This window comes from Lagopus muta, chromosome 1 (genome assembly GCF_023343835.1).
Source record: "Lagopus muta isolate bLagMut1 chromosome 1, bLagMut1 primary, whole genome shotgun sequence".
Lineage (NCBI taxonomy): Eukaryota > Metazoa > Chordata > Aves > Galliformes > Phasianidae > Lagopus > Lagopus muta.
In genome coordinates this window covers 32,194,036-32,220,617 of record NC_064433.1, presented here as the reverse complement: position 1 = coordinate 32,220,617, position 26,582 = coordinate 32,194,036, and the positions used below count along the sequence as shown (strand labels likewise).

Sequence of the window (26,582 nt, the reverse complement as noted above, 5' to 3'; positions counted from 1 at the left end):
ATTTGGCATGTACTTTGTTCTCCATTTATTTTATGGAAAAATCTCCTAGGTCCATGCATAGCAAAGATGAATAATTAAATAGCAGACAGACGAGACACATGAGATTTCTTTGCTACAGAGAACCTGCAGAAAAATGTGGAAATGTTGTTTTACAGTTGTAGATGGTATTTATAAGTTTCAGACTATCTGTGTGTCCGTTTAATAAAGTCAGTCGTCTACACTGAGGGAAGAAATCAGGGATGTGTTTTAAATCTAGCAAACCTGAGTCCTCTAAATTTGAGATATGTATATAAATGCATATAGGTATATAACTTTTTTTTTTTAAAAGGAGAATGTTCATAGTATAAAGAGAGCTTTGAAAATCAGTCTAGGTATGCTGCTCTCATAACTGGTAACACTTTAAAAGCTCCTGAATAATAACTAGGGAAATAAATTCCTCAAATGTCCTGTTGCTTCTTCCTCTGACTTTAGTATTGTATTTGGACCTGAAAGTCACCCCTCTCCTGAGTCCTGGCAAATACTTGAGATCTTAGAGGTCAGCTCTGCAGCAGAGGATGAATCAGTGGATTTATTTTAGCTAGTTTTAGTTATACATCTATATTATCAGTGATAGAGCAGCTGTGGTTATAGAGCAGTGACCTTCTGTTAGATCTGTTTCAGAATCATAATAACAGATTCTCACAGGGGCAACCTCCTGAAAGCAGTGACTAATCAGGGACCAACTCAAGAGCAAATTCATGTCTCTGCTGATGTATCTCTTTGCCTTAGTGGGTTTGCCTCACAACAGATCAAAACCAGATCCTGCAGGGACAGATCTGAATTTGCTTATGTAAAAATAATGTATTACCTCCTGGGGCTGCTTCTATGTATATCTCTGTATTGATTATACAGGGATGTCCAATTCGGATTAGTTATTAAAGCTATAGATATCTGAGGTATGGTGATGTGTCTTAACTTTAACCATGGAATCTTCACTTTCTCTGCTGTTGAAATAATATAGTAAATAATGGTATAAAGATTCAGAAAGTGAATAAAAATGCTGCAATGTATTGCTGTGTTAAAGACTTGGATCCTTCTACTTAGTGCTTCATTTGCCTGTGACTGTATATGTATTTATGTATCACGTATATAATATTTGATAAAAATGAACAGGGACAAAAACTCTAGCAGTCTTTTCATTTTGCTGGTTTTAGTTGCTGCTGTGCATTGCTTTCAGGGCTCTGAACCTTACTTGCACTACTGAAATTTGGTTTCTGTTCGTTCAGCTGACAGTACCTTTATGTGTGTTGCTAGACTCTACAAATGACTGTTCAAGAAAAGAAATGTAGACGAACGTTCCTCTCCCTTGAAGAGATGAGGCAGATTATCAGAAATAATCAGCTAGCATCCATTTTATGCAGCATATTTTCTATAGTAAAAGCTCAAATGAAGAGCAGTCGCTGTATGCAAATATCAGAGTAGCTGTGTGTGAAATAAAAAGCAATTCAGTGTCCACTTTTATTTTGATTGCTGTGTTTTTTGTTCCTTGAAACTGAAGACTAGGTGCCTAGCTCTAATACAGCTTCAGGTAATGCAGTATATAAAGAGTTAGCTGTCAAAGCAAGGCAGTACCACTGAAGTCAAGCTCACTCCAGCTGCATCTTCACTATCTGATTTCTCCACCTGTTTATTATTTCTTACAATCCCCTTCTAACTACACATGAAGGATGTGTGCTGAAGTTATTTTCAGGACTTGCTTGTGTCATGAGCACTGTGAAGATAAAACCCCTGCTAGATTTGAGGATGTGATCAGACAAGGTACCTTATGACAAAATGCCATTTATATCCTGTAATGTATCCCTTACTGTTCAGCTTTTTAAAGTGGTGAATTGAAGGGGAAGGCAATTCGTGTTTTGTGACAGTCTTCCACACATTAAAGAAGATTTTGCATGGCTCCCTTCACAACGTATCAGTGGTATAGACCTGGACAGTTATTTAATGCTCATATGTTTCTTCTAGTGTGCATTTTAGAGTTAAAGCAGTATAAATATTTGTCGTGAGTCAGTGCAGGTATTCCTAAGGAACTGTTGGTTATGGTTATTTCAGTGTAACAGTTTCATCTAAACTTGAAAATAGGCCTGGCCATGTAGATATTTATAGACATTTATAGGTGGCAACTCATTTGCTGACAATTTTTGGAAGACAAATGCAGTGATCTACTGTGTATTGTGCATGGCATTCAGCTTCATCCTTGGGACTTTGAAAGAGTATCTATAATCTACACCACAGATAATTCTCTACCTACTGATCTTTCAGTCATCTAGCTAAACTGCAGGCAATTCTAAGTGACTTGAGGGGTGCAGTTTTGAGGTTCTAATATGGACCTCTGTGTGGAAATTCTGACACTAAAGTATCAAAAAGATCAAAGAATATGCAGCCATAAAAATGTGTAGAGCTACTTTATGGACACGATTATTTTCTGTGCAGATGGTAATTTATTTATACACTGATTCCTTGCAAAATTTTTTTTTATCAACATTTACATTACAATGGGACCAATAAATGTATTTTCATGATATTTTCATTGCTCTCAGATGGCCCATCTGTCTCTTTCCTTCCTCATCCTCTCACAGTGATGAGAAAGATGTAAGAACTATGGGTGCATCTTCTGATTCTCCCATCTACATGTACCCTCTCAGAGGGTTCTTCATTCCCTACGCCTGAGGAGTGTTGCATCAGCCCTTCTGGGAAGATGATGCATCTAGCTGATGGCTAACATGGAGAGGAGAAGCTGCTGGAGCTGGATTGGGTGAGGGGTGAAAAGCTTGCCTTGAACAGAGGAAATTATTTTCTACTAATTTACTTAAATCCTGTTTATGTGTGTGCTTTTTGTGGTCCCAGAATGTTGATGCCCAAAAGGTGCACAGTGAGATCTGCACCAGCATCTTGGTAGTGGCTTGGGTACCTGGCTTATTGCATGGATGGGCAGTAATCAAGAGGGATGGCAAGCTGATCTGGGCTATCTTATCATGCTATGCAACATATGAGCTCCTGTAGAGACACGAGATAAAGTGCCAAGCTAGAAGCCATATTCCTGTGCTCTGATAAAGTTCCTGAATACTGTTTTTTACTATATATCTCATTTTGAAAAAGGCTTCTCTTTAAGATGTGAATAACTTCAGATGCTTAATTACCTGACAGTTTTTGCAAAATGTGCCTATGGTGTTTTGGGAATGATGATATTTTTGCAGCTTCTAACTTTGTAAAGCAGTGAGAGTGGTTTCCTATCAACGATTTCTATCAACTAGCGTTCCTTCAGAAGCATGTGCGAGAGAGTCTGCTCGAAGCATCTGAAAAGATACCAGTTCAGCAGCAAGAGATATCTGAAAGTACTATCTACTGGGAATCCTTGAGCAAAAATATTCTTGATTGCACAGCTCTGAACAGTTCTCCTGGCAGTTTCTTCTCTTTTATTTTGCTTGTTGAAATGCGCCTCGTTTTTCTCCATCTTGAACAATAGCTGGTTTCTTCTCAGGTCATCCAGCTTCGATTCATAGCCTCTGTCTAGTTACTTATTGATTCATCATACCCATGGCTTACAGACTTACTATTTATGGAATCAATAATGTATAGGGAAGCTTGTGGCAGGGGAGATCACTCTAAAAGAGAGGATTTCACAGGACTATACATGTGCCTTGTTAGCATTTTTTTTTTCTAAAGGCCTGAGTTAAGTTCCTCCCCTGACTCTGCACTTCAAAGAGTTTCCCTGCGGCTCTACAGAAGCAAACTGAAACTTAAAATTAAGATCTTTTTTTCAGACAGTGAACTGCGAGTTGGGACATCCTACAGAGTTTCTCTTAACATACATGTGGAGCCTGAGGTACTGTGGGGAAGTCCTGTAAGGCAGGAGTGGGAAAGGATGATTTAAAAAACAAACAAACAAAAAAAACCAAACAAGCTATGTAGGTTTCAGAAAGGTAAGTATGTATGTACTTGTGATTCGTGGGAGGAATATTTCAAGGTAGGAATCTGATATTTTGGTTTAATTGACAGACTAAGTGAAAATGCTTTGTAGAGCTGCAAAGTGGAATGTGATGTAGTATAAAAGACACTGAAGAATTTAAGAATCTTCAAATTAGTACCATTCTATCAGACATGAAAAATAGATAAAGCAAAGCAAAACAAAGCCAAAACAAACCCCTAAAGATTGACACACCAACTGAAACTCTATCCATAAAAATAAGAGATTTTTGGTTGGTTGATTGAGTTTTTAAAGTGTGGAAATGTGGAATTTAAAATATCAACTGCTTTTTATGGATAAGTTTTGTTAAATTTCATCATATGTATGTCCCCAGTTTATACACACTTCTGAATGTAAAAAATATTTTCAGAATATTTTCAGAATATTTTTATTTAAATATTCTTTATAGATAAATGAGTACACATGTACCTTTCTGTACAGTGACTTAGTGTTATGAATATTGTATTTGAAAAAATTCTGCACAGTGGATATCTTGAAGTTGGTAATTTTTGTTAAGTCCACCTTTACCTCACTGAGTGGATTAAGTCAGGTAATTGCAGGAGTAATTTCAATATAGTGTGTGTTCTAGGTTTAATCAGCTTAATGATTCTTGAGTACAGGTATCACCTTTTAGCGATGTTGCGGTTTCATCTAGGATAGAGTTAATTTTCTTCATAGTGGCTGGTATGGTGCCATGTTTTGGATTTAGGATGAAAACACTGTTGATAACACACCGATGTTTTAGTTGCTGCTTTAGTTTTTATCTCAACCCACGAGTTTTAATTTAGTACCCTGATTCTTTCTCCCATCCCTCTGGCAGAGGAAATGAATGAATGTCTGTGTGGCTGTCAGGTTAAACCACAACAGATGTTCAGATGTATCCTTAGAAAAAAATGTTTGTGTTAATTACTTTGAAAATCATTACTTTCTGTTTACTTTTAGTGGAATTTAAATAGTGCTTCCAAATAAGTGGGGGGGTTGTTGCTTTTCTAACCTTGAAGAATTTTAGCCTGAGATAAGTACGTGGTGCTAAGCAACATTTTTTAAGAAAGAAAAATGGAATAAAGCATAAAGACTTTGATAACAGAATTCATGGTAACATTCAGGTGCTTCATTCAAGTATGAAGCAAGCTTCTTATCAAAGCCTAAATATGTTTCTGCACCTTGCTAAATAAATAAATAACTGTGGAAACAGGTGTACTTGCAATTGACTAGGTGTGTGTCGAGACAGAATTAGAGCACAGGGACACAGAAGCATTTTTCTCTGGGGAAATTACTTTTATCCTACCCTGGACTTCAGCTGCTCTTTCCACAGAGGCACCTAAAGCCTACCGAGGTGCTTGAGCTATTTTATAAGAAGTGTGAGAAGCCTGGAAGCAGGCTGTTCAAAAGGACTATTGAATTTACCTCTCCACCTTGTTACACTAATCCTATTTTATAAAGACTCCCATTCACAGCGCTTTTCTTAAGATGTTACTTCAGGCAAGGGATATGAACCAGAGGGTCATTCAGATGCATGGGAGTAAAGAAAACCTTCATTTTTACCTCTGATGCATGCCTAAGATCATGTTAATTTGTCATCTAGTACAATGTGCCCTGAGACCAATTGGGTCAGGTGGAAAGAAAAGAAAATTAATAACAAGAGTCATCTGAGGAAGCAGGGGAAACATATTTCCCACAAACTGTGTAAACTACAGGCTTCTGAAGCCCGGAGACGGAGGGAAAAAATGTGGGTTTTTTTGTACTCTGTCAGATGCTGAAGAGTGCTCTGAGACATGTGCTACTGCTTCTTGCTGAGTCGAGATATTTGGCAGAAGGCCCACAGAGAGAGAGAGAATAAAAAGTCTTTCTGCCAAATGTTCTTTTGAGTGTCTGAGACTGGATTGGTCTTTTTTCTCTGCAAAATCATATAATTAGTAATCTCAAACTTCAGCCTGTTAATTTACAAAACGTCTGCACACTTTAATATATCATTTGCTTAACATGTTTGATAACAACCTCAGAGATACTGGGGCTTTTGACTTCTTGTAGTATTTATAAACTGTGCCTCGCCCTGGGTGCTTCTTTGCCAATGCTGCACATGCTTGTCCTGTGGATGGTGTCAGACTGTAGCAGCTAGGAAGAAAAGAGGGGAGTGTTTTGCTTTCAAAACGCTATTTCTGGCCCATAAGGAAGCACATAGCCTTTGTTGCCATCAGCATCTTCTCCTTTTCAATAAATGGGAAAGGTGATGGTGCAGCTGTTTCACCTTGGTGCCTCAGGTGGGAAGTGGTGAACAACTTTATGGGTTGACTAGGGCTGGAAGCTGAGCTTGTCTTGAGAATTGTGCAAACATTCAGAAGTCTTTTCCTCTTTTCCTTTTCTATTAATGGCTCATACATATTCATGTCTTTGGTTTGTGGCCACTTTAGGCAGCCCGGTGGGATCACTTTTACAACTGTGCTATGTGATCGGTTTCCACATCTGGGAAGGTTAATGTTGGAAAACGGGTAAGCTCATATAAAGAACAGAAAATCAAGAGCACTGTGTGGGGTTGACCTTTAGCTAAGCAAAGTATAGCTGGCCACTTGAAATATGCAAGAACAATCCTTGGTTGATCTTCTAACTCCTCGCAGTACCCGGTACAATGAACCATGCAGTGAGTGAACACAGAGAGGTCTGCAAGATCCCATCTGATCACTGCATGTGATCTTGTCTCTGAACTCTCTGTGGTTTCAGAAACCTGGCAATCATCTGATTTTGAAGTTGAAAGTGGGGTATAGGCAGGCTGAGAGGGGATCATGTGAAGAAGAGATTATCTTAGGCTACCAGAAGATCGGTTGTGTTTGAGTTCTTTGCATAAATGTTTGTCCTGAAGGTGTCATTTGCAGCTGCTGCCATAAAACAGCCCTGACTGTTGTGAGAGGGGAGATAAGCTTATTTGAATAACATTGGCTTACTACTGCCAAATGTCTGATTTATTAAATTAGCCCAAGTAAGGCCAGGAAGTTAAAGTCACGTGGTTACGAGATCTCCAGGCCCAAGAGATCCTACGTGAAGTTTTCCATCTGTGATTTTATGTTTGTAAAAAACGTGTGCCCAGCTGGGACCGTGCCATCTTGTTCTATTCTAGTAAGTATTTTTTCTCTTACTGTAGATAACTCAATCCTTCAGTCCATTTCAGTACACAGACACTGCCATGGGAATATCTGAGGTTTGATCTCCAGAGTCACTAGTGAGCTCTCAGGGGTAACACTTGCATTGCAGTTTTCTTTGTTTCTTTTTTGTTTTTGTTTTGTTTTCCCAAAGGGGAAATGTCTTCCCACACAGATGGTTGTAACCAGTGGTTGGCAAACAAGCTGATGGATGAGATTTATTTTTGGCACTGTACAGCAAAGTATGCTTGGCAATGGGACTGTGGCAAACCATTCATTAGCTCAGTTTTTAAGGGCTACCAGAGATGATATCAGCATAGTGTCATCATAAACTCCACTTACCGTTCTTCACCCAAGTGGCCTAAGTGAGTTAATTGCAGACCTGCAAGAAGAGCTGGGCTAATGCCTGCAGGATAAACACTTCTCACAAATTGCTCTTGTAATTTCAAAGTGGTTCTCTCAGGAGAGAAAACATCACATTGAGTCCAAGAAGCCTGGGAAGGGCAGGAGTTAGCGAGGTCTTTTGTGTACATGTTGCCACCAGATGACACTACAGAAATAATTTGTCCAAGCAAAGCAACTCTGTGTTGTTTGTTGTTTCTTGTTGTTTTTTGTTTTTTTTTTTTTTAATTCACCTGAGACTCTATCCCAAGGTACAAAATACATCAGAACAAAAGAAATGAAAAGTAATGATGTACTTCTAAGCTAAACTAAGTGTGTGTTCTTTCTGGACTTTTTAAGTGCTTGTGGTGAACAAGTGACTTTTTGTAGCTATAGCTATAGTGCAAGGCATGGAAAGGTGAAAGCAGTTAAATAAGACCTCAAAGCCTTGTCAGTAAGGTGTGTTTGTAGGGGTTTGGGAGATATTTGCACAGTAAGTAGTTGTCCATATCATAGTATTACCCAAATCAAGCAACATAGAGGTCTGTGTGGCCTCTGGCATGGAATGGACTTCTCTGATCGAACAGCACGACTCTTTGGCTGGGCTCACTGCAGTGTGTTGGCATGTGCCTCTCTGCAGATATTGATCTGCTGATCTAGCCTAATATGAGAGGATTATCTTGGCAGCCTGTGTACGTTTCTTAGAAGCAAAGGTTGAAGGTTGAATGTTTTTTTTGCCAAATGCTGAACCTGTTTTCCTGTTTTTGTTTTTTTTTTCTTTCTACTGCTCATACCTGTTAGAGGCTGCAGAATCCAGTGGCTGGGGAGATGTGAGACTGCTGCAGCTCCTTATTGCTAGGTGTTGCCAGTGCTGAGGCTGAACGTACACGCTCCATACGAAGAAACAGACAAATACAAAGATAACTAAATAACTTTTTTAAGTAGCTACAAGAAATGTTACGATAATGTAGAATAAGGAAGCACAAAATTATCATCTTTTTCCTGCTGATTCTTTAGTGCTGCATTATGTGTCATCTGAAAAATAAAGCAGCATGAGTGCCTTTCCTGAGATGTGGTGCAATTGTAGCAATCTTCATTGTCACTACAGAGGACACAGGAATAACTGCTGTGTCTGTAATTGATTTTTTCAGTTCACTGGACAAAACATTAAAAAAAAAAGTAGCTTTTTCTCCAGTAAAATTAATTATTTTGCTTGTTTTGAAAAAAAAAAAAAAAAAAAAGAAAATTGTAACATCCCTTATGTTTACCTTAGCATTTAAAAAAATCTTGTTTAAAAATATTAAATATCATATGGAAGCAAATTTTTTGCCCTCTCTGAGGATGTTTACTTTTCGGTTCCATTTGTAACCATATTTGACTGGTTTATTTGCCTGGTTATTGTACTTTCAGCAAATGAACTCCGCAATGAAAAATATGTCAACTTTAGCAACAGGTTAAAACATGATTAAATAATCCCAATTCACCTTATTTTTCAGTCACAAATCTAGAATATGCGTCATCATTCGTTCAATCACTGTGATAGGTGGTAAATATGGAATCATCAGAATAAATACCTAAGTTGTAAATCCAGACTTCACCTTCACTGACAATACAAAATTTTAACTTAATCATTGAAATTCTGACTCATAACCACTGATCAAGCCCAAAATTCCTGTTGATGTGCATCTACCACTGCTTTCCTGGGAATCACTGGCTTGCTGCATTCCAGAGGTAATAAGAGGTAACTGGTATGAGAGACTTCCCTTTGCTTTTTTCCTCTCTGTGCTGCCAGTTCTCCATCTAGGCTATGGAACTGATCTTCTGTGCTCACATAAGAACACAGAAGCTTGTACACCTGAAAGCTTGTCTGTTTTTTCCTCCATTATGTTAGTAGCTGATCAAAGAAGAGGTTATATCAGTAACAAAACGCTTTGTGTTCCTTGTATTCTTAGATTACCCTAACTACAGCAATATCACCCCAGTGCTAATAAGAGCAGGATTGAATGAAATTCAGTCTTTTCCTTGCTTACTGCTTTGTGGATATAGCAGAAAGATAATGTAATTAATCAAGTGGGTCCCTTCCAACCCAAGCCATTCTATGACTCTGTGACCAAAGTGGGTGCTGTATTTTGTTTCATATACCTTTATCTGGCTTTTAACAAAGAAAGCTTGGTTGGATATTGTGGCTTAACTGTGGCTGTACAAGATTGTGATGCTTAGATATAGCAGGTATTATTACTTATTAAACTACCAAAAATATGCAACAGTACTCTGTGGGTGTATTAGCATGTGAGCGAGATTTTGCAAGTTTATTTGTAATCCTTCCTATCTACATTGACACACTGAGAATGATGTGACATATCGAAATTGCTGAAGTGTAACGGAAATACAACCTACATTTGTTTTCCATGTCAATCAGAATAAAGAAAGCAAATAGACTATGTGAACAAGAAAACATGCTTTTTTTTCTTGGTCACCCATGAGTAGGATAGTGATTTGTAGTCTGTTCTGTTAATGGTGTATTTTAATAGCTAATTTTATTTATTTTTCTGGTAGTATTTCCCTGCCCCTCCCATTTAAATATCTTGGTGGTACATAATAATGACTAATTACTTGGGGGAAATGATGAAGCAGTTTGATAATCTGCTGAAATATTGTTTGTTTTCCCTTGCAGATGGTTATTAAAAAATCAGTAGTTCCACTGTAGTCCTTAACATAATTACTCATATGAATATGGTATGCATAAATAAAGACTACATATGTACACAGTTTGAACAATTGGATCACTATAGTATTTCACGTGGTACATCTTCCTAATTATCCCCAAGATGACAAAGAGGCCAAAGTTATGTAGCATTATATGAAATTTGGGTTGAAACTTGGGGCTAAAAGCCATTTCCATTCCTCTCCTTATTGGTGATCTGTTGCTTCTTATTTTAACCAAAGCTTTGCTTTTGTGACAAGCTTTAAAAATGTCCAGAAAACTTTGCACGTTGTACATAGTCTCTCTGATCTTGCAGGAGTTAAATGGGAGGTAATAAAAGAAGTTACATTCATCTAATAGAACAGCACAGAGCTGCAGTGCTTGTATGCCAACAAAGAACTTGTTTCTGTGTGAGGAGGTGATGATGAGTCAGTGGTCGCCTGCTCCTGCTCTTTGTCTTTGGCTGAATCTTCTCACTAGTCTCTGCGCTCAGCTGTAGGAGCTATGCTTGGTAGAGAACTAACCCTACAAAAAAGGAGATATTTTTCTGCCCATCTAAATCCCTGGCTTACCGTTAGTATATGACACTTCAGGCAAGTAGGGGATGAAACAGTGTGGGAAAAGTGGCAAGGGATTTGTTATTTTTTCTGTACCTGTTCACATCGTTAGCTTGGTTTAGTTGTATCACGCAGTTGTGCCTGTGTCTTGGCAGAGAGCACATAAAGGAGCCTTTATAACTTTTCCCACTTGTTATTTCACAGTGACTACTAGAATAATGGGAAGCCTGTGTACAGCTGCAGTCCATGACTTTATTTCATCCAGGCCATGCAAACGTATTTCTCCCTCTTTTTTTAATGGCACATGTGTGTGTTAATGCATGACTTACACAACTTTCAGCAAATGAAACCTAGCAGATAGGTGTCAGATCTGGACTTGAATGGTCAGGTAGAAAAGTTGAGAAATGGTGATTGAAATGAGCAATCAATTCAGAATACTGTACCTGATTTAATGCTAGACTTGTCTATAACGCTGCATTTTGGTAAATACAATATATTCCTATTTGAGAGTTACAAAGTAAAAACCTGGAGCAATAACTTGCAATCTGCTTTGTAGCAAACTTCTCACAGAAGTGAAGGACTCAGAGCCATAACTTAATGCCAGATGCAATGTTCAAATATGACTAAAATGTCATTCATCTGAAGGAAATAAATTTAGAACTGTCATGAAGGAACAAGAATAGTTACAAATTATATATATTTAAATTTATTTGCCAAATATGTTTAAGCATATTCTTTAAGCACATTCAATGATGTATAAAATGAGAAATAATAATTACCTAGCTATATTTTTTTCTGGAATCATAATTGTCCTGAAGTTTTTGACATAGCAGTATCACACTGATTAATGAGATAGCTATTGACAATTTCACTTCATGAAAAAAAGCTGTAAAAGTGGCAGGCTAATTACAGGATACACCATTAATGGGTAAGATGTGATTATATCTGTTTTCCAAGTTGCACTCTCATATTACAGTGTTACATCTTCTGAAACATAATATACACGTATATTATATATAATCGTCAGGAAAACTGCACAATCTGTGCACACAGATATCTTTTGGTCTCTTCAGTCCTTCTTCACACTGATTTCAGGCAGGATTACTTGCATTAGCAGAGGATGGAGAGCTGAGTGTTTGTGGTGGTTCTGAATAATGAATTTCTGAAAGATTCTAGAAAAGGCACTCAGTTCCTCAAACACTTTCTGCAAACCAAGCAACATCCTTTGAAGTCTGTGCTCAGAGAAGAAGAAACAAAACCAAACTGTGAATCTTCCGAAATACCATCTCCTCTTATAGAATGCTTCAGTGGCTTAATGAGGTTAATTTGTGTTAGGTTGTGGGAAATCCGTTATCTACTGCACCGAGGCTTTCATTTCACATGAATGTGACAGATACTGTACTTACTGCACTCAAACTTAATTATGTGATAGCATAAGGAGCTGAAATCCCTGCATTTCCTCTCAGGGAATATTCATAGCACACTCTAGATGGTAAACAGAAACTAGAGGGTGGTTGGCCTAGATTTTCAATTATTGAAATATATTATACACATATATATATATACCTTTTAGGTTGTTTTGATTTCATACCTAGAACATTTATAAACAATTTTAATAATGATAGGTCACTCTCAGTACATGGTTATTTTTATTCTATTCCTTTTTCTCATTTTTTTTTACCCATTGAAATGCTTTTCTGTGTTGTACGTGAAACTAAGTGACCATTTCTTCTAATTACAGTCTTTTCCAATAAGAGACTTTAAATACCAATTTTCCTAATCAGTACAGAGTGAGTCTTTCAAAAGTTTTGTTTCAGAAAGAACTATTATTTCAAAGCTCTTAACAGCTCTTTAAACTGGATTCCATTTCAGATGGCTATTGATGTACACACTAATTTCTCCTTCTAGGTATATTATTGCACTTCTGGAGATTTGGTAGAGCTGTTGTAAAGCTACCTAATGAAAAACTGAAGTAATGACATTTCAGGATCATTGAGACACATCACAGTACAAATAAGGACTGAAAACTAATATAGTGAAAAATTAAGTGGGAAGAAATTCACTAAATTTATGTTATTTTTTAAGATTCAATGTCTGTTTTTTGGATAACTTTGGATAATGGATACTTAATAACAGAAAAACAGCGAATTTTTATTAGCATGTGTGCATATTAAATGTGTAATTGCCTATCAAAATAAAAATGAATGTGAATTTACAAAAGCAGTTTGTTCTCTCATATATCATATGTATTACATATTTTTCTCATAGATTTCTGGTGTGTGTGTGTAGCATAATAAGATGAATCATGGGCTAATAATTCTCACTGTGCTGTAACATTTCAGATGTGGTACTGCACGATATGATGAATATAATGCAGCCTGTTGTAGCACGGTGCAATGAGTGACTGCGGAGATCACAGGCTGTTTAGTGGACTTTGTTCTACTGCAAAATGCATAATTGCCTAAATGAAATGTTTAGTAGTCTGTGTTTTGTTGATGAAGGCGCAGAGTCTAATCACTGCCTGTGGGTTTTGTCTTTAGGAACGTTCTTCGGGGCCATATTCTACATCAAGTGTATTTTGCTCCTTCAGTCCTTTTGAGAGCTGATACTGTGCAACAACAGCTCAGTAGATCCAATGGCCAATGTTGGGCTCCCAAGAGCCCCTTGGCAGGGTTTTCTCCATGTGGAAACTCACTTTTTTCATTAGGATATAAAAGGTAACAGAACCATTCAGTGCAGAGCATCCACATGCTAACCAGCAGAAGAAACAGGGGGGCTGCTGTAGCAACTGTTGTCTTGTGTAATTCCTGTTCCTCCCTGTATGGTGTTATAGATCAGTACCAGATTTCTTGTTCTTCCTTCTGATGGAAATGAACTATCTTCAGAAATGCTCTTTTTTTTTTAATTAATCTTTCTCTTCACCACTGCATGCTATGATAAAATTATTTTTATGAATTCCAGATCCTTTGAGAACTAGCTGCTCAACCAGAAAGGGTAGTTTTCTTACTCATCTTTGCACATAAGTCCTCTCATAGGACTCCAAAGGCATTGGTTAGAGTAGCATGGAGATAATGAAGGTTGTCCTGTTGTCATCTGGATTTGGAAAACTTTGATTTCCTTTGTTTCCAGACATCTTTTGCAGTGCCAGGCTGACACTTAAAATGCAATTCCTAAATAGTTTTTCTTTCATTTTCTTTTTTTCTTTTCTCTTTTTCCATTTTCTTTATCTTTCTCTTCTTTTTTTCTTTATCTTTTCCCTTTCCATTTCCTCTTTCAGGGCTTTCCCTGTATCCTGCCAGCTCTTCTCTGACCATTTGCATGAAGGTTTTGGGAGAACTGATGAAAAACAGTGATTGCGATGGACATAAACTCTGGACACATAGAATCTGAAAATATATGCATATATATGAATTTTAAAGTTGATATACTTTCCTTCCAAGGTCTTACCCTGAGGACAAGAATAAAAAAAGTTGGTAGAAATATACAGCTGCTTATGGGAGTCCAGAAATTAATGTACATTTTGTACATTAGTTTTATAATGTTTCTGCTTTCCACTTCACTAGATCAGTTCTGTATGCAGCCTTCTCCAATTGCTTTTCTTTAGCCAGCATTTTCTGCCTGAGATAGTTACACTACATTTGGAAAAGAAATCAACTTTACAATCTACTGTTAGTACCATTGTAATTCTAGTTTCATGCATGGCAGACTGCCTTACAGATCCAAGTTTGATGCATTTCTAATTAAAGAAAAACAAAAAAAAGTACCCCCAAACAATACAATGTTACCTCACAGTGTTATCAAATTGCCCATCTTCTTATTTTCACAGCTCACCATGTTAAAACTGGGACCTGTGAAGTGGTGGCACTCCACAGATGTTGCAATAAGAACAAGATAGAAGAAAGATCACAGACAGTGAAGTGCTCCTGCTTCCCTGGGCAGGTAGCAGGTACCACCCGGGCAGCTCCTTCTTGTGTTGATGGTGCGACTACCTCTATTGCTTCCTTTTATTGCATGTTCCTAGACAATTTTGTTAGCTTAAAGATATCAAAAAACCCCACTCTATTGCAGTTAGCTTTTTAAAATAAGAGGAGAAGGGCTTCTGCATTTTGAAGGGCAAGCCCAAGGTGAATGGGATGATGATGGGAAAAGTGAATTATTTGTTGTTACTCTGTGGAAATGCTAAATGAAATTATTAGATGCTAGTGAAGGAGACCTCTTGAGAAGCTAAATTTGACCTAACCAACAGAGGGCCCCCAACAGTGTATGGAGTTCACTTAATTAAAAGTGTTTACACAAACTCTACAAGAGCATGTCATTTTCATATGCTACAGTCTTACATTTGTATATTTATCTTCATCATAAAGCATTAAACAAGCAAACAAAGAGAACACAATTCTGGCTATTTTTGAAAAGTCTCCGTAGACCAACAGTATTTTTTCTGTTCACTGTATGGTATTAGTGTTTTATTTAACAAATCTGGCATTGATTTATATGTTTTAATTGGGAATATACTAGCTTATTTTTCACTTCTATTTCTCTGAAAGAGGAGCAGAATAGATTCACCCTTTCCATGATCCCTTTACTGTTGATATGTTGTTGGCTGTCAGAGAAACTGTAAATATGTCATCTTTAGGAAATATATTTAATCAGCCTGTGCTAGAGTGTAGAGCAGATCAGGCAAAATATACTAACTCAAAAGAAGAGACTGCTTAAAACTTTGAAATCTGGCTGAGCAAGAGAAAATGAGAGTTAGAAAGGAATGCTATGAAATTACTTTCTGAACTGCAGTAAATTAGAAAAAAAAAAAAGCAGCAAAGATTGTCTTTGAAGTGTGTAGCACCTTGTGCAAATTAAGGCTTCATTTCTTGTGAAGATTATGAGCTGGCTGCAAATCATAGAGTAAATGTTGGTTAATATATTTCCAACATTTTCATGGAAAACAAAAGAAGTGATGCAATATAATGACATATTAAAATGTCCATTTCAAGAACATGCAAATGTAGTTGTTTTCTTCTCTTGCAGCTTCAATAGTGGAGCAGAAATGGTGGTGCCACATGCAACCATGTCTTGAAGGGGAGGAATGTAAAGTTCTTCCAGATCGTAAGGGATGGAGCTGTTCCTCTGGGAATAAAGTGAAAACGACTAGGGTAGGTATGAAACCAACCTTACATGCTACAAACAGGTAAAAAAACGTGCACAGGAAATTGGGTACACATGGAAGACATCAGCTGAGAAGAGCAAAGAAGTGTGGGAAGAGACTCATACTGGGAATGGACGTCACCGTCCTGCACACTTGTCTCAGCATACATAGCAGTTGCTTGATCATGGTAAGCAGTGTGCCAGACCATCTCAGGTGAGCAGTGGAGATGATAGAGTTGACACCTTTTTCAGTTACTGGTAATGATTACATGTTACAATCTGACATGTATTTCTTTCTGAAACAAAATCTATACACTGCTAAGTTCTTTGTTTACAGGATAGCAAATGAGTACATTTTAACCAGTAACATGGCATTACCAGGTTTTGACATACAAACTGCTGGGCATGGTAAGCATTTGATATGCAATTAAAAGAGGATCTTCTGGTTCTTTCTGTCTTGTGTGACCGATTGAGTACAAATTTTTCAGTTTCAGTAAATTCCTTTTCTCCACTTGACACAAATCTAACATTCGTTATATACAATGCCTGAAAACAGAGTAAGCCTTCTGTCATCTCAGTTTTTAGTGCCTACAAACACAAGAGTAACAAATCCTTCAGCTAAGCAGGAAGTTCTCAAACTTCCTCAAAATCCAGAACTGTGTCTCTACAGGATCAACAGTTCTATATCCACATAAAACATTTCAGATGCTCCCTGAAGTCACATATGAATGTATATGTGCAAGAACACCTTCACCTTTTCGTTCCCCCATCCATACCTGATCACTGTTTTGCTTGTAGGTTTCTAATAATTGTTTGTGGTGTCAGGCCAGTACATTGTTAACATAGGTGTATCTGAGTGTTTAAGCCATTTAAATAAAATCTTCCCCATGTAGGCACTAAATTTCTGAATGCCTTGATTGTACTGAAACGTAGATTTGTCTGGCTGAATTATATTTTATTCCACAGGGAGATCTGCATGTCTCAGTTTTTGTATACCTAAGTTTTTTGCCATTTTGCCATTCTTTGAAGGAGGGATACTTCCTCAATGTTTGATGTACTCTTCTCCCAATTCCTCTGTCAAATGTATATATTCTGAAGCTAACCATTCTTGAATCCTGCCCGCCTAACCTAGTAACCTAAGTACCTGCTAATGCATATCTGGTTATATGAATATGAAAGGTGGGTGCATGTGTAATTCAACGGAAGGGATCTAGAAAAAATGTAATAATGACGATAGAAGTAGGAAAAGAAGTGTGTGTATGTTTTGAAATTGGTCCTTGTTACTGCTGCATTGTATATGATACTACTAGCGCTCAAGAATGCATGCAATTTTATATTTAATGTGTTTGACAAGCATATAAGTAAAAGTGTGGCTCTGGATTACCATCCTGTAGAAAAAAATAAAAATGATCACAAAATGGGAAGACATCAGTAGGAACCTCTTTGAGGATATTTCTTCACGTTTTGTCAAAAGTTCTTTTGTCAAGGTTATGAAATTATGCCTGCCCTTAGGAATTCATAGAAGCCCAAGGCTCTTGTCTGGAAGGACTCTTGCCTCTGCTGCAGACTCACAGGTCTGCCTCTTTGCAGGAGTTGGCCTTTTCTTGTCCTCCAAGGATAGTGGCAGTCCTCATGACTCACTTCATGGTTCCTCAGAAGTGATACTATGAAAAAGTCACCTATTAGACACACTGACTCAGTTCAGTGGCCATCATAACCTGCAGCTACTAAAAGGAAAAAAACCTGATTCCCTTAAATCCCCTGCTATTTTCTCTGCCTTCCAGTTTGCCCAGATACTATGTGTTTCTTCATTTTCGAAACGTGCAATACTGTTTTGAGACATTCCCAAATTTGAATTCAAATTTCTGAATTTGAATTCAGATTACTGACTGAGACTTGGTCTCACTCATTGAGAAGAGATGATAGGGAATTGAAATTTTCTGTCTTTCTGGGCACAAGAGGCTGGGATTTTAACGGATATCATTCTGATGCCCAGAAAAATATATATTGCTATTAAGAATGCAATTGACTGAAGTAAGAGTAGCCTATTATCAAAAGCAAGTATTTTTCCCTAATTTGTAGTGAATATAATTTTTTCTGTAGTTCCTCTTTGTGCTCCCCCAAGTCTGTAAATAACAGGAAAAATTCTAAATGACTCAAAACTTTTTTTAAAGGAAAATAAAGAATTCTTCAAAGAGCCAATATTAAGAAGACTTGAATAATATTATTCTGATTGTTAAATGAAATAACCCATATATGATTATCACGTATAATGTAAAAGCATAAAGAAATGAAAGAACTGAAGAGCCGAGGCGATTGAAGTGTACTGCTGTAAAGCATTGTGAAGGCTTTCCTGAAGGGGTCTAAGAAAGTTTGAGGTCTATATTCATCTCCAAACATCTTCTGTTCGTTTGCCTCCTTCATGAGCATAAGAAGTAACCCAATTAAGTGCTGAAGTACTGTCTTCTCAGCTACAGAATACCATTATTTAAAAGCAGCACCTAGATTTCCACAAGCTCTTAATAATTAAGTATTACAGTAGAAATTAAAGCAGTAATAGGAAGAAGGTATTTTTCTTGTCCACATTTGATTGTATCACTGTAAAGAGTGACGATGCCAAATTCTTGATACTTATGTTAAGCAAAAATTTAAGCAAAAAGCGAATTATGTGAATAATGAAAGAAAATTAATTTATTTTTAAATATCTGCTCTACTTGAGGTTTTGCTTTTTATTTAGATAAATACGGATCTGATAAATTTACAAACCAATAGAAGATTAGAAGTAGTATCAGTTCTATGGTTCTGAGAATTCAAATGTTAAGAAAAGTCAGATAGCAATTATTTACCTTAGTTATGCAATATCAGCTATTATGGAAAGATTAAACTGTATTCCTAATTTCTCTACATACTAGTGGAAGATGCAGATGTTAGGAGTTATTCATGGAAAGCAATGAATTCTGGAGCACGTTTGTGACTAAAGTGAATACTGAGTAAACTCATTTTGGCTTAGAATTGACTATTTTGGGCCTATGGAGCCTGCAGGAGGGGAAGGAGAGAAGAGGGAATGTCAATTTAGCTAACAATTTCATGTAGAAAAATACATGTTTGTGTTCCTGAACATTATACTGCAACACAAGAAGATGTTCAGAAACTCATTAATTTGAATTACGAAGTGCTTATGTGCATAACTGAGATTTGCCAGGGACATTCTGGCATTTTCCTTCAGACTGAGAAACTTTGGGGAAGGAAGTAAATGAATTCTTTATGGTTAGTCTCAAGGCTTTGCAAAATAAACACACAATTTTTGCCAAGATATTCACCTTATGCGATGACGAAAGTTGTAGAAAAGGGGAAAAATCTGAAGTATTTTTGCTTTTGAAATAATCGTTTTTTTTCTCCCAACTTTTTTCTAAAATAATTATCTTCATTCAATACATTCTCTTGATGTGTTTCTTTTCCATGTTGTGAAACAAACGAACAAAAATGCCCATTTAAAATGAGAATTTTCTCATCACTTGAATCCCCAAAGTAGTAGTGTTATGAATGAAATTGACAATGACGTTAAAAAAAGTGCAAACTTTAAGAAATGAAGGAGCCCCTTACAAAGATGGGATAGCAAAATTGTGCAGTCAGGTAAGATCATCTAAGCTGAAAAATCCTGTTTCCTATTTGTCACCAATACGAGGTGCACGTCTTTCACACTGGAGATCTCTGGGCAGTGGTTTTTCAAAGGCAAATCCAGATGCTAGGCTTTACTTATATTTTTAAGAACAGCTTGTTGTACGTTGTCTTTATAATACAGGCTTACTTCAAGTAGAAGCACCAGAAGTTACATGTGACTTGTGTGAAAATGCAACCTGCAATGCTTCCTGGGCATCCTGGTTCCCCAAGCATCAACCCTCAGACAAGCTTGGAGCAAGGCTTGGCTCTTGGGAAAACCATAAACCCAGATGTTTTTTCTAAAGAACCTGGAGTGCAGGAAAACATGTGGTGCATCTTGAGGCTTCCCTTCAGATCCCAAAGCTGTGATATGTTAAGAAGTTACTCTTCTGCTCAAGAATGGGGAAGTGCCCCTGGGCTGCAGTTCAGCACAGTCTGTAAATCTGTTCAGATAAGGTGGGCTGGTATTTTATGAAGATATGTAAAAATATATGTTTGTATTTTTCATACAAAACAATACCTTGTCCTTGAACTTCTACTTAGTGTTAGTAGAGCTGCTAGTGGAATAAGGTACAATTTAATACAAAGCTCTGGTTAAACCATTCATACTGGAATTCACTGGTATTTGTTTAGAACAGGACTGTCTATCCTAAGATCCAGTCAATCTTATTAGTATCAGAGACAGCTGCCCACTTCCAGAGAACAATCTGTTTTGTCCTAAGATAGGTCAGATTAATTATCTTTAGAAGGTGCTTATGTCTCCCTAATAATTCCGAAGGAAAGCTTTGATGATTAACTTAGTGCCTAACATTCAGATGTTTAGTGTTGAATAAGAAGATGCTGTCTAGGAGGCTTTCTTTGATGTGGTCTTCAGTAGGAAGCTGATCTAAAAAAATCCTAAATTCCCTGTCAGTTTGGGAAGCTTTGGGTTTTGACCGCTGTCAAGTGTAATACAGTGTGAGAGAAGCTTTTAAAACGTTCTGAAGATACTCAGCTGTGTGCCGAATAAGTGAATCATACTGTGATGAGCATCATGCCCAGTATCTATTATTCATCAGAAATTAGTAACCAGTGCATGTCCTTTTAGGACAGCCTTGTTGTTATAATAATAATAATATAAATGAACCAAAATGATCAGGTGCATTGCATAGCAGGTATTTCTTATTAACCTTTGAAAATCTCTAGAAGGTGAAAGTGAACAAAGTAATATTTTCCTATGAGCAAGTGCAAAGAGTACTTTCACACAGGTCATAAAAGGCCATCTTTTGGAAATGAGCATCTAACTTCTGGAATAGCTTTACACCCACACTTTTATGAGAGGCAGAAGGAACCGCAATTGTCACTCCGAAAACAAGCCATTATTTTTAATATGTGGGTAAAAGCACACTCCAGAAGAGAAAGAAATCAATAGTTAATATATTACTATGTAGCTATATGCCAACCCAATATTAGAAATAGAGTACTGTAAATATATATATATAAGGAACAGAGAGAAATAAGAGAGAAATTGTACGTGACCAGGAACAAATCCATACTGAGTCCATTTATCTACATTCCAAATCGAAATCTGCTTTCCAAACCAATACCAGAGATAGACGACTAATGGAAAAAAAAAAAAAAAGAAAAAAGAAAAAAAAAAGGGAACAAACAGAAATATTGCCAGATTGGAGGGAAATCCATATTGAGAGTGTTCATCTGCATTTCAAACAATGCCGGAGAGAGTCTGAAGTCAGATATTTGTAATATTCCGTTTAATCTAATTTTGCATTATGACATCTCGAATTTAAAACAAACTAAAAATTTAATAACATCATTGGAAGCAGAGAAGGATACTGTCCAAACATACCAACTGCTACAAATGGTGTTCAGCGTGTGTATTACACTACTCTGAATCAATGCAGTTCTGCTGCTATCTATAAATATTGCTTATATTTTTACCCCATCTCCTCTTTCTCACTTGAAGATACTATATTGTTTCTAAATTAATTACAGCTGCTGATAGGAGAAGCAACAATTTTATTTATGTTTCAGATTATAAAGTGTGCTGTTCATAAAGCTTTCAGCCCAAGGAACGAAAGAGCTTCCATTAGGTACCTTTACACAGTTATGCTTTGCAATGGGCAGTTGGAGGAAGGCTGAAGGCAGGATGGTATTTACTAAGAAACCTGAAATATCAGATGGCAGCATTAACAGTGATTCAGCTACTGTCGTAACCAACAGGGGAGTAAGACAATACAAAAAATGAGAACTAAAATCTGTCCTTGGATAAGAGAAGAAAAGAACGTTTTTCTGGAAACAGTCTGACATCAGCAGTGCAGCTGTGTTAGCTGTTAATTTCTGCTCCTCTGTATCAGCAGCTGATGCACTGTCTCTTTAAGCAGCAACAGACAGAAAAAAAATGAAAGTATAACTTGTTGTTGTTGTTTTCCTGAAGTTGGAAAGAAATATTGCCATTGTAGTTATCTCTTCTCTCATGTCTTTATTCCTCTTCCTTCCTCCAAAATTTTCAAAGCAGTACTGGTGTTGGTATGTAAGTTGAAAAAAATCTGAAATTCATGAACACTGTGTGTAGAGGGAATTTTAGGCTTTTTACAATAGACTGGAGGTATCTCTGCAGTCATTCTATACTAATAAGGCAGTGCATTTTTTGTGTGACATTTTTTCAGAGTAAATCTAGTGCTAACCTCCATCACGTGAAGCAGTTCACCTTTTGCTTTGACCACTGTGAAACTTGAATGATTTCCCAAGTGTCAGTAGTAAATAATTATAGGAAGTGCTTCTTCAAATGTTATTTAAGGAATCAAATTAAAAGACTACCTTGCTGTAAAACTTCTCTATCCCCCTGCCTCACTTGAAAGTTTCTGTCTATAGACTCCTCACCTTCTACTTGAATTTTGGGTGAAGATTTATAGGAACAATATGTATGGGGTACAGTGATGAGCTATATTTTGTGGTTCATAAAAAGGATGTGATTACAATACAAGTGCACAGACTGTAGCAAAATATTAGCTATGGAAAAGAGTGATTGCACTTGCGGCTGGCTCTTTGTTGCTATGGTATCTCTTTCTGTGCCTTTGGCTAATCTGTCACTAGCAGAAATTTGCAGCTGTCTCAGCATGTTTCTCATTGCTAGCTCAGAGACCCAGTGTATCTAATCTGTCATTAAAATAGCAATAAATGGTATGTCTACATTTTCTTAAAAAATGCACACAAGTTTCAGGGAACAAATGAGCTGGGAATGGAAATAAGGTAACATTTTCTAGGGTCATGTTAACTTTTTGCATTAGTGATTATTGTTTTGATCCACTGTCCCAACTCATTCATATTGATGATCAGTATTTTTTTGTAGGTTGCCCAAACAGTAATCTTTTTTGGACACGTGGAAATTTTGAGGAAAATATTTAACATCTCTGGCCAGCACACATTAGAGTTTCCCAAGTGTAGCTTTCCAAAAGGTTTGAATGAATCACCAGTTTTCAAGGCTAAATAATTCACCGAATCTCTTAAAAATATCTGCAGAATACCAAATTTATGTCTTAAACATGAAGCTGGCAGGCCTTGTTCTATCCTATGGAAAGGTTCCTGTTACAAGTATACATTTGACGTGAGTTTAGGCTCACTGCTTGGTTACAGCCATTTATAGATCACAAAAATCTAGACAAGTCATAGTTTTTTTCCTAAAGACAAATGTGTATTAAAAACAAATAAAAACAAAAAACAAGACACGAGACACAAGCTACGGTGATTAGGTGTTAGAAGAAGAAGAGAATTAAGGTAGCGAAAAAGGGCACTTAGAGCATGTGTGGAGGTTTTGACATAGGAATGCATAACAGAGATAGTTCACAGGCTGTGCTAATTATTTGAAGCAGATCTAATAGTTCAGTACAGAGCTTTTTCACAGGCATGTGACTCTAATTGCATGAATCCAAGTTAATTACAGAACTAACTACAAAACCCATAAGAGTAAGGATATAAAATTAGTAGAACAGAATAGAATTAGTAGAATAGAATACTATTATAGACCAATATTTTAAAAAAAAGTTAGCAGTTCATTGCTGTGTGATGTCACATACTAGACCTGGTTTCCAACTTGGTCTTAACTTGTTCTTCCATTTCCTACTTACCTTTTCTACACTACAAATACAGATGGACTTCTTGACCTGATTACAAGGTGGAACAAGTGATCCACCCAAACTCTATTGAGATATGATGGAAAAAATGAATCCAGTGCATTCCAGAAAGCAATGAAATAGACACATAAAAATAGGGATGTTAAAAATGTTTTGTATGAAATTATGTAATGAAAGTGTTTTGTATCTGAAGTCTGAAATGTTATAAGCAAAGTCATCGAATGACAGTAAAACTTGGGCAGGTCAAGATAGTCCAAATATTCAACCCAAGAAATTTTCTGTCGCAAAACAGGACACCGAAAGAGAATGGATAAAGGCAATATTCGTACGTATAGTTCTTCTGAACAGGAAGAGCTTGTTAATGTGTTACTTTAAGAAAATATATGAAAATCTGAGTGGTATTTCTATTATTTTTTTTTAATTATCAGAATTTAATTGCCTAGAAGTTTTGAAAATTTGCCTTGATTCTTTTTTTCTGTGCCTGGTACTACTTGGGACTGCCTTAGGTCTTGTCTGTAGCTGTTCTGAGGTGTTATTCCAATTATTTTTATGAGCAGGTTCTCTGCACAAATCATGAGAAATGAAATCTTCTGCAAACCCTTTTCCACACTCATAAAGTGTTAGTAATATATATTACGGTTTATACATTTTTATGAGGGGATAGTTTTCTTTTTGGCAAAACTGCAGGTAGCATCCATTGCACAGCATTATTTTAGCCTTTACAAAACTTTAAAATTGATGGAATTACTCTAAAATCAAAGACAAATATTTCTGTCATTGTTAAAGAAAAGCATAAATGCATTCAACTGCATGTCATTAATTAACTAATTGGTTATTTTTTGCAAGTATTGCTTTCTTCCACCTGGGAATCCTTCACTCCATCAGTCCTGCTGAGAGGTTTTCTGCCTTTGTCCCAAAAGATTCCACTTCCGCTTGTGATTTTTTTAATTATTATTTTTTCTCCTCAGTTTTTCTCTTGCTGGCATATTTGAGATACTAAACTCATGTCTGAAGAATAATTTTCTGCCTCTATAATGAAAAATAAGAATGACTTCCGAAGGCCATATGTAAATTACTGGTTTTCTCCACTGCTCTACAAAGTGGAAAAGGCATAACACTGAAACCAAAGATGTTTTTTCTCTCATTTACAGCATCTGTGCCTTTTCAGAGCTATGTAAGATAGAATCTTTGAATATCTAGCAGTCTTATTTAGCTTTAGCAATGGGAAACCTTTGTCAGTTTGCAGTACCTTACGAATATAGGGAGATGACATTCAAATGCCAGCATCACGTGAGTAATGTTGGTATGCTCAAAAACTAGTGTTTCTTGATTGTCACACCCTCTTTTGTGGTCTGTGAGTGCTTTGGATCATTTCTGAAAGTCAGAAAGACTGAATTTCATTCAGAAGGACTGGAGTATTCTGAAAGCTCTCATTACCCAATGCTGCATGCAGAACTCTTGCCTCTGTTTTGCACAAGCTTCACAAACTGTTCAGCCACAGAAATGATGTAAGGGTGTGGGAAAATGTACCCCACTTTTCTAAAAGGTATTACTTTCAGTTCTCCCAAAGTTCATAGTTTTCTTGAGGTATTTTCTTATTCATTAGGTCTGTATAGAAAACCTCAGATGTTCTGCTCTGTTTTAGCTCTGCTTTTTTTGCCTTCTAGTGGCAGAGAAAAAAATGAATAGAAAATAAAAAACAGTTAGACAAAGTCAGTCATACAAAGCATTCATACAGTCACTGGTGTGACCAGTGAAAAACTCTCAAATCAGTTGGAATCCTAATTAGAATAATGAAAACAGTCCATTCCTATCCAAAGAGTATTTAGACAGAAAAAAAAAAAATATGTGTTTCAGGCAAGATTAAATGAGAGACTGATCTCTAGGACTGAATTAAAAAAAAAAAATAATAAGAGGATGAACATTAAATTTATTTCTGTAAGATTTTCAAAATTATTTATATTTTCATGGCTTATAATTTATTCCTTTTTCACCCTGAGGAAGACTTGGTTCGTCTTGGGCAAAATACTACTGTTACTGAGAAAAGTCTGCAAAGGTTTTTGTATGTTCTAAAAGTACATTTTGAGCTTTCTTCTGCTCCTTTATTAGCACGTACAGATGATTCGTTCTCAGATCTTTCAGCCCTAAGGACTACCATTCATCGCCTTCTATATCTGCAGTGAGAAATACCATCGAGCTCTGAAGTGAAGATTTTGAGCAAAGCTGCAAAATATCAATTTCAGCATGACTTCTTTGCCTAATGTGATCTGTAGCATTATCTTGGTAAAGTCTCTAAAACCAGAAGTGAACACTAGGGTGTCTCCAGTTTATAAAGATGGGTACCATATCAAGTGAACAATGGATTGTTTCTATTTAGCCTGTGAATGGAATGGAAGATTCAAGAATTTTAATGTATTTTAAACTGTCCAAAATTTATATGTGTTCAAGTTTGAGAATACCAGAAAATATCTCACCAATGCTAGACAGAACAGCAGCTTTTTCTTTCATCTTGAATTTGAGCTTTGTGGCTTAGGGACATAACCCTGCCAAAAGAAGACCAAAGAAGTTAACTTTTCTTGTGCTGTTACCAATCTAGTCAAATGTACAGTAGCTATTCTAGAATCTTGAGATCCCTCTGTTGTACCTCCTTGCAATCTTTTTGGAGTGATCTTGGAAAAGAACAGCGTAGCAAATTTATTGTCTTCAAGGCATAATTCTAATTCCAGTTGCCAATAGTTATTGTTCAACATTATCTACAAAAAAGGAAGAATAAACTTTCTCCTAGAATGCAGCTTGTCAGTTTTGAAGCTGATTGCTGGCAAAGCCAATTTCTTTTTGAGAGTCATTCAAGAGATTTCCATGCGATAGTCCTTTTTC

General features: G+C 36.7%; 1 protein-coding gene across 9 annotated transcripts in view; it reads left to right on the top strand.

The window, feature by feature from the left end:
- Positions 1–26,582, top strand: part of TAFA2 (TAFA chemokine like family member 2) — a 180,720-nt gene that overhangs the window by 142,126 nt on the left and 12,012 nt on the right. For all 9 annotated transcript variants that reach the window (XR_007377617.1, XR_007377616.1, XR_007377621.1 and 6 more), the window contains exons 3-4: positions 14,603–14,755; positions 15,799–15,923. Coding sequence is in view for 5 of the 9 variants with exons in the window: in XM_048948135.1 (XP_048804092.1) it covers positions 14,603–14,755; positions 15,799–15,923 (278 nt within the window). In the remaining 4 variants the exon portion in view is untranslated. The remainder of the gene's footprint in view (positions 1–14,602; positions 14,756–15,798; positions 15,924–26,582) is intronic.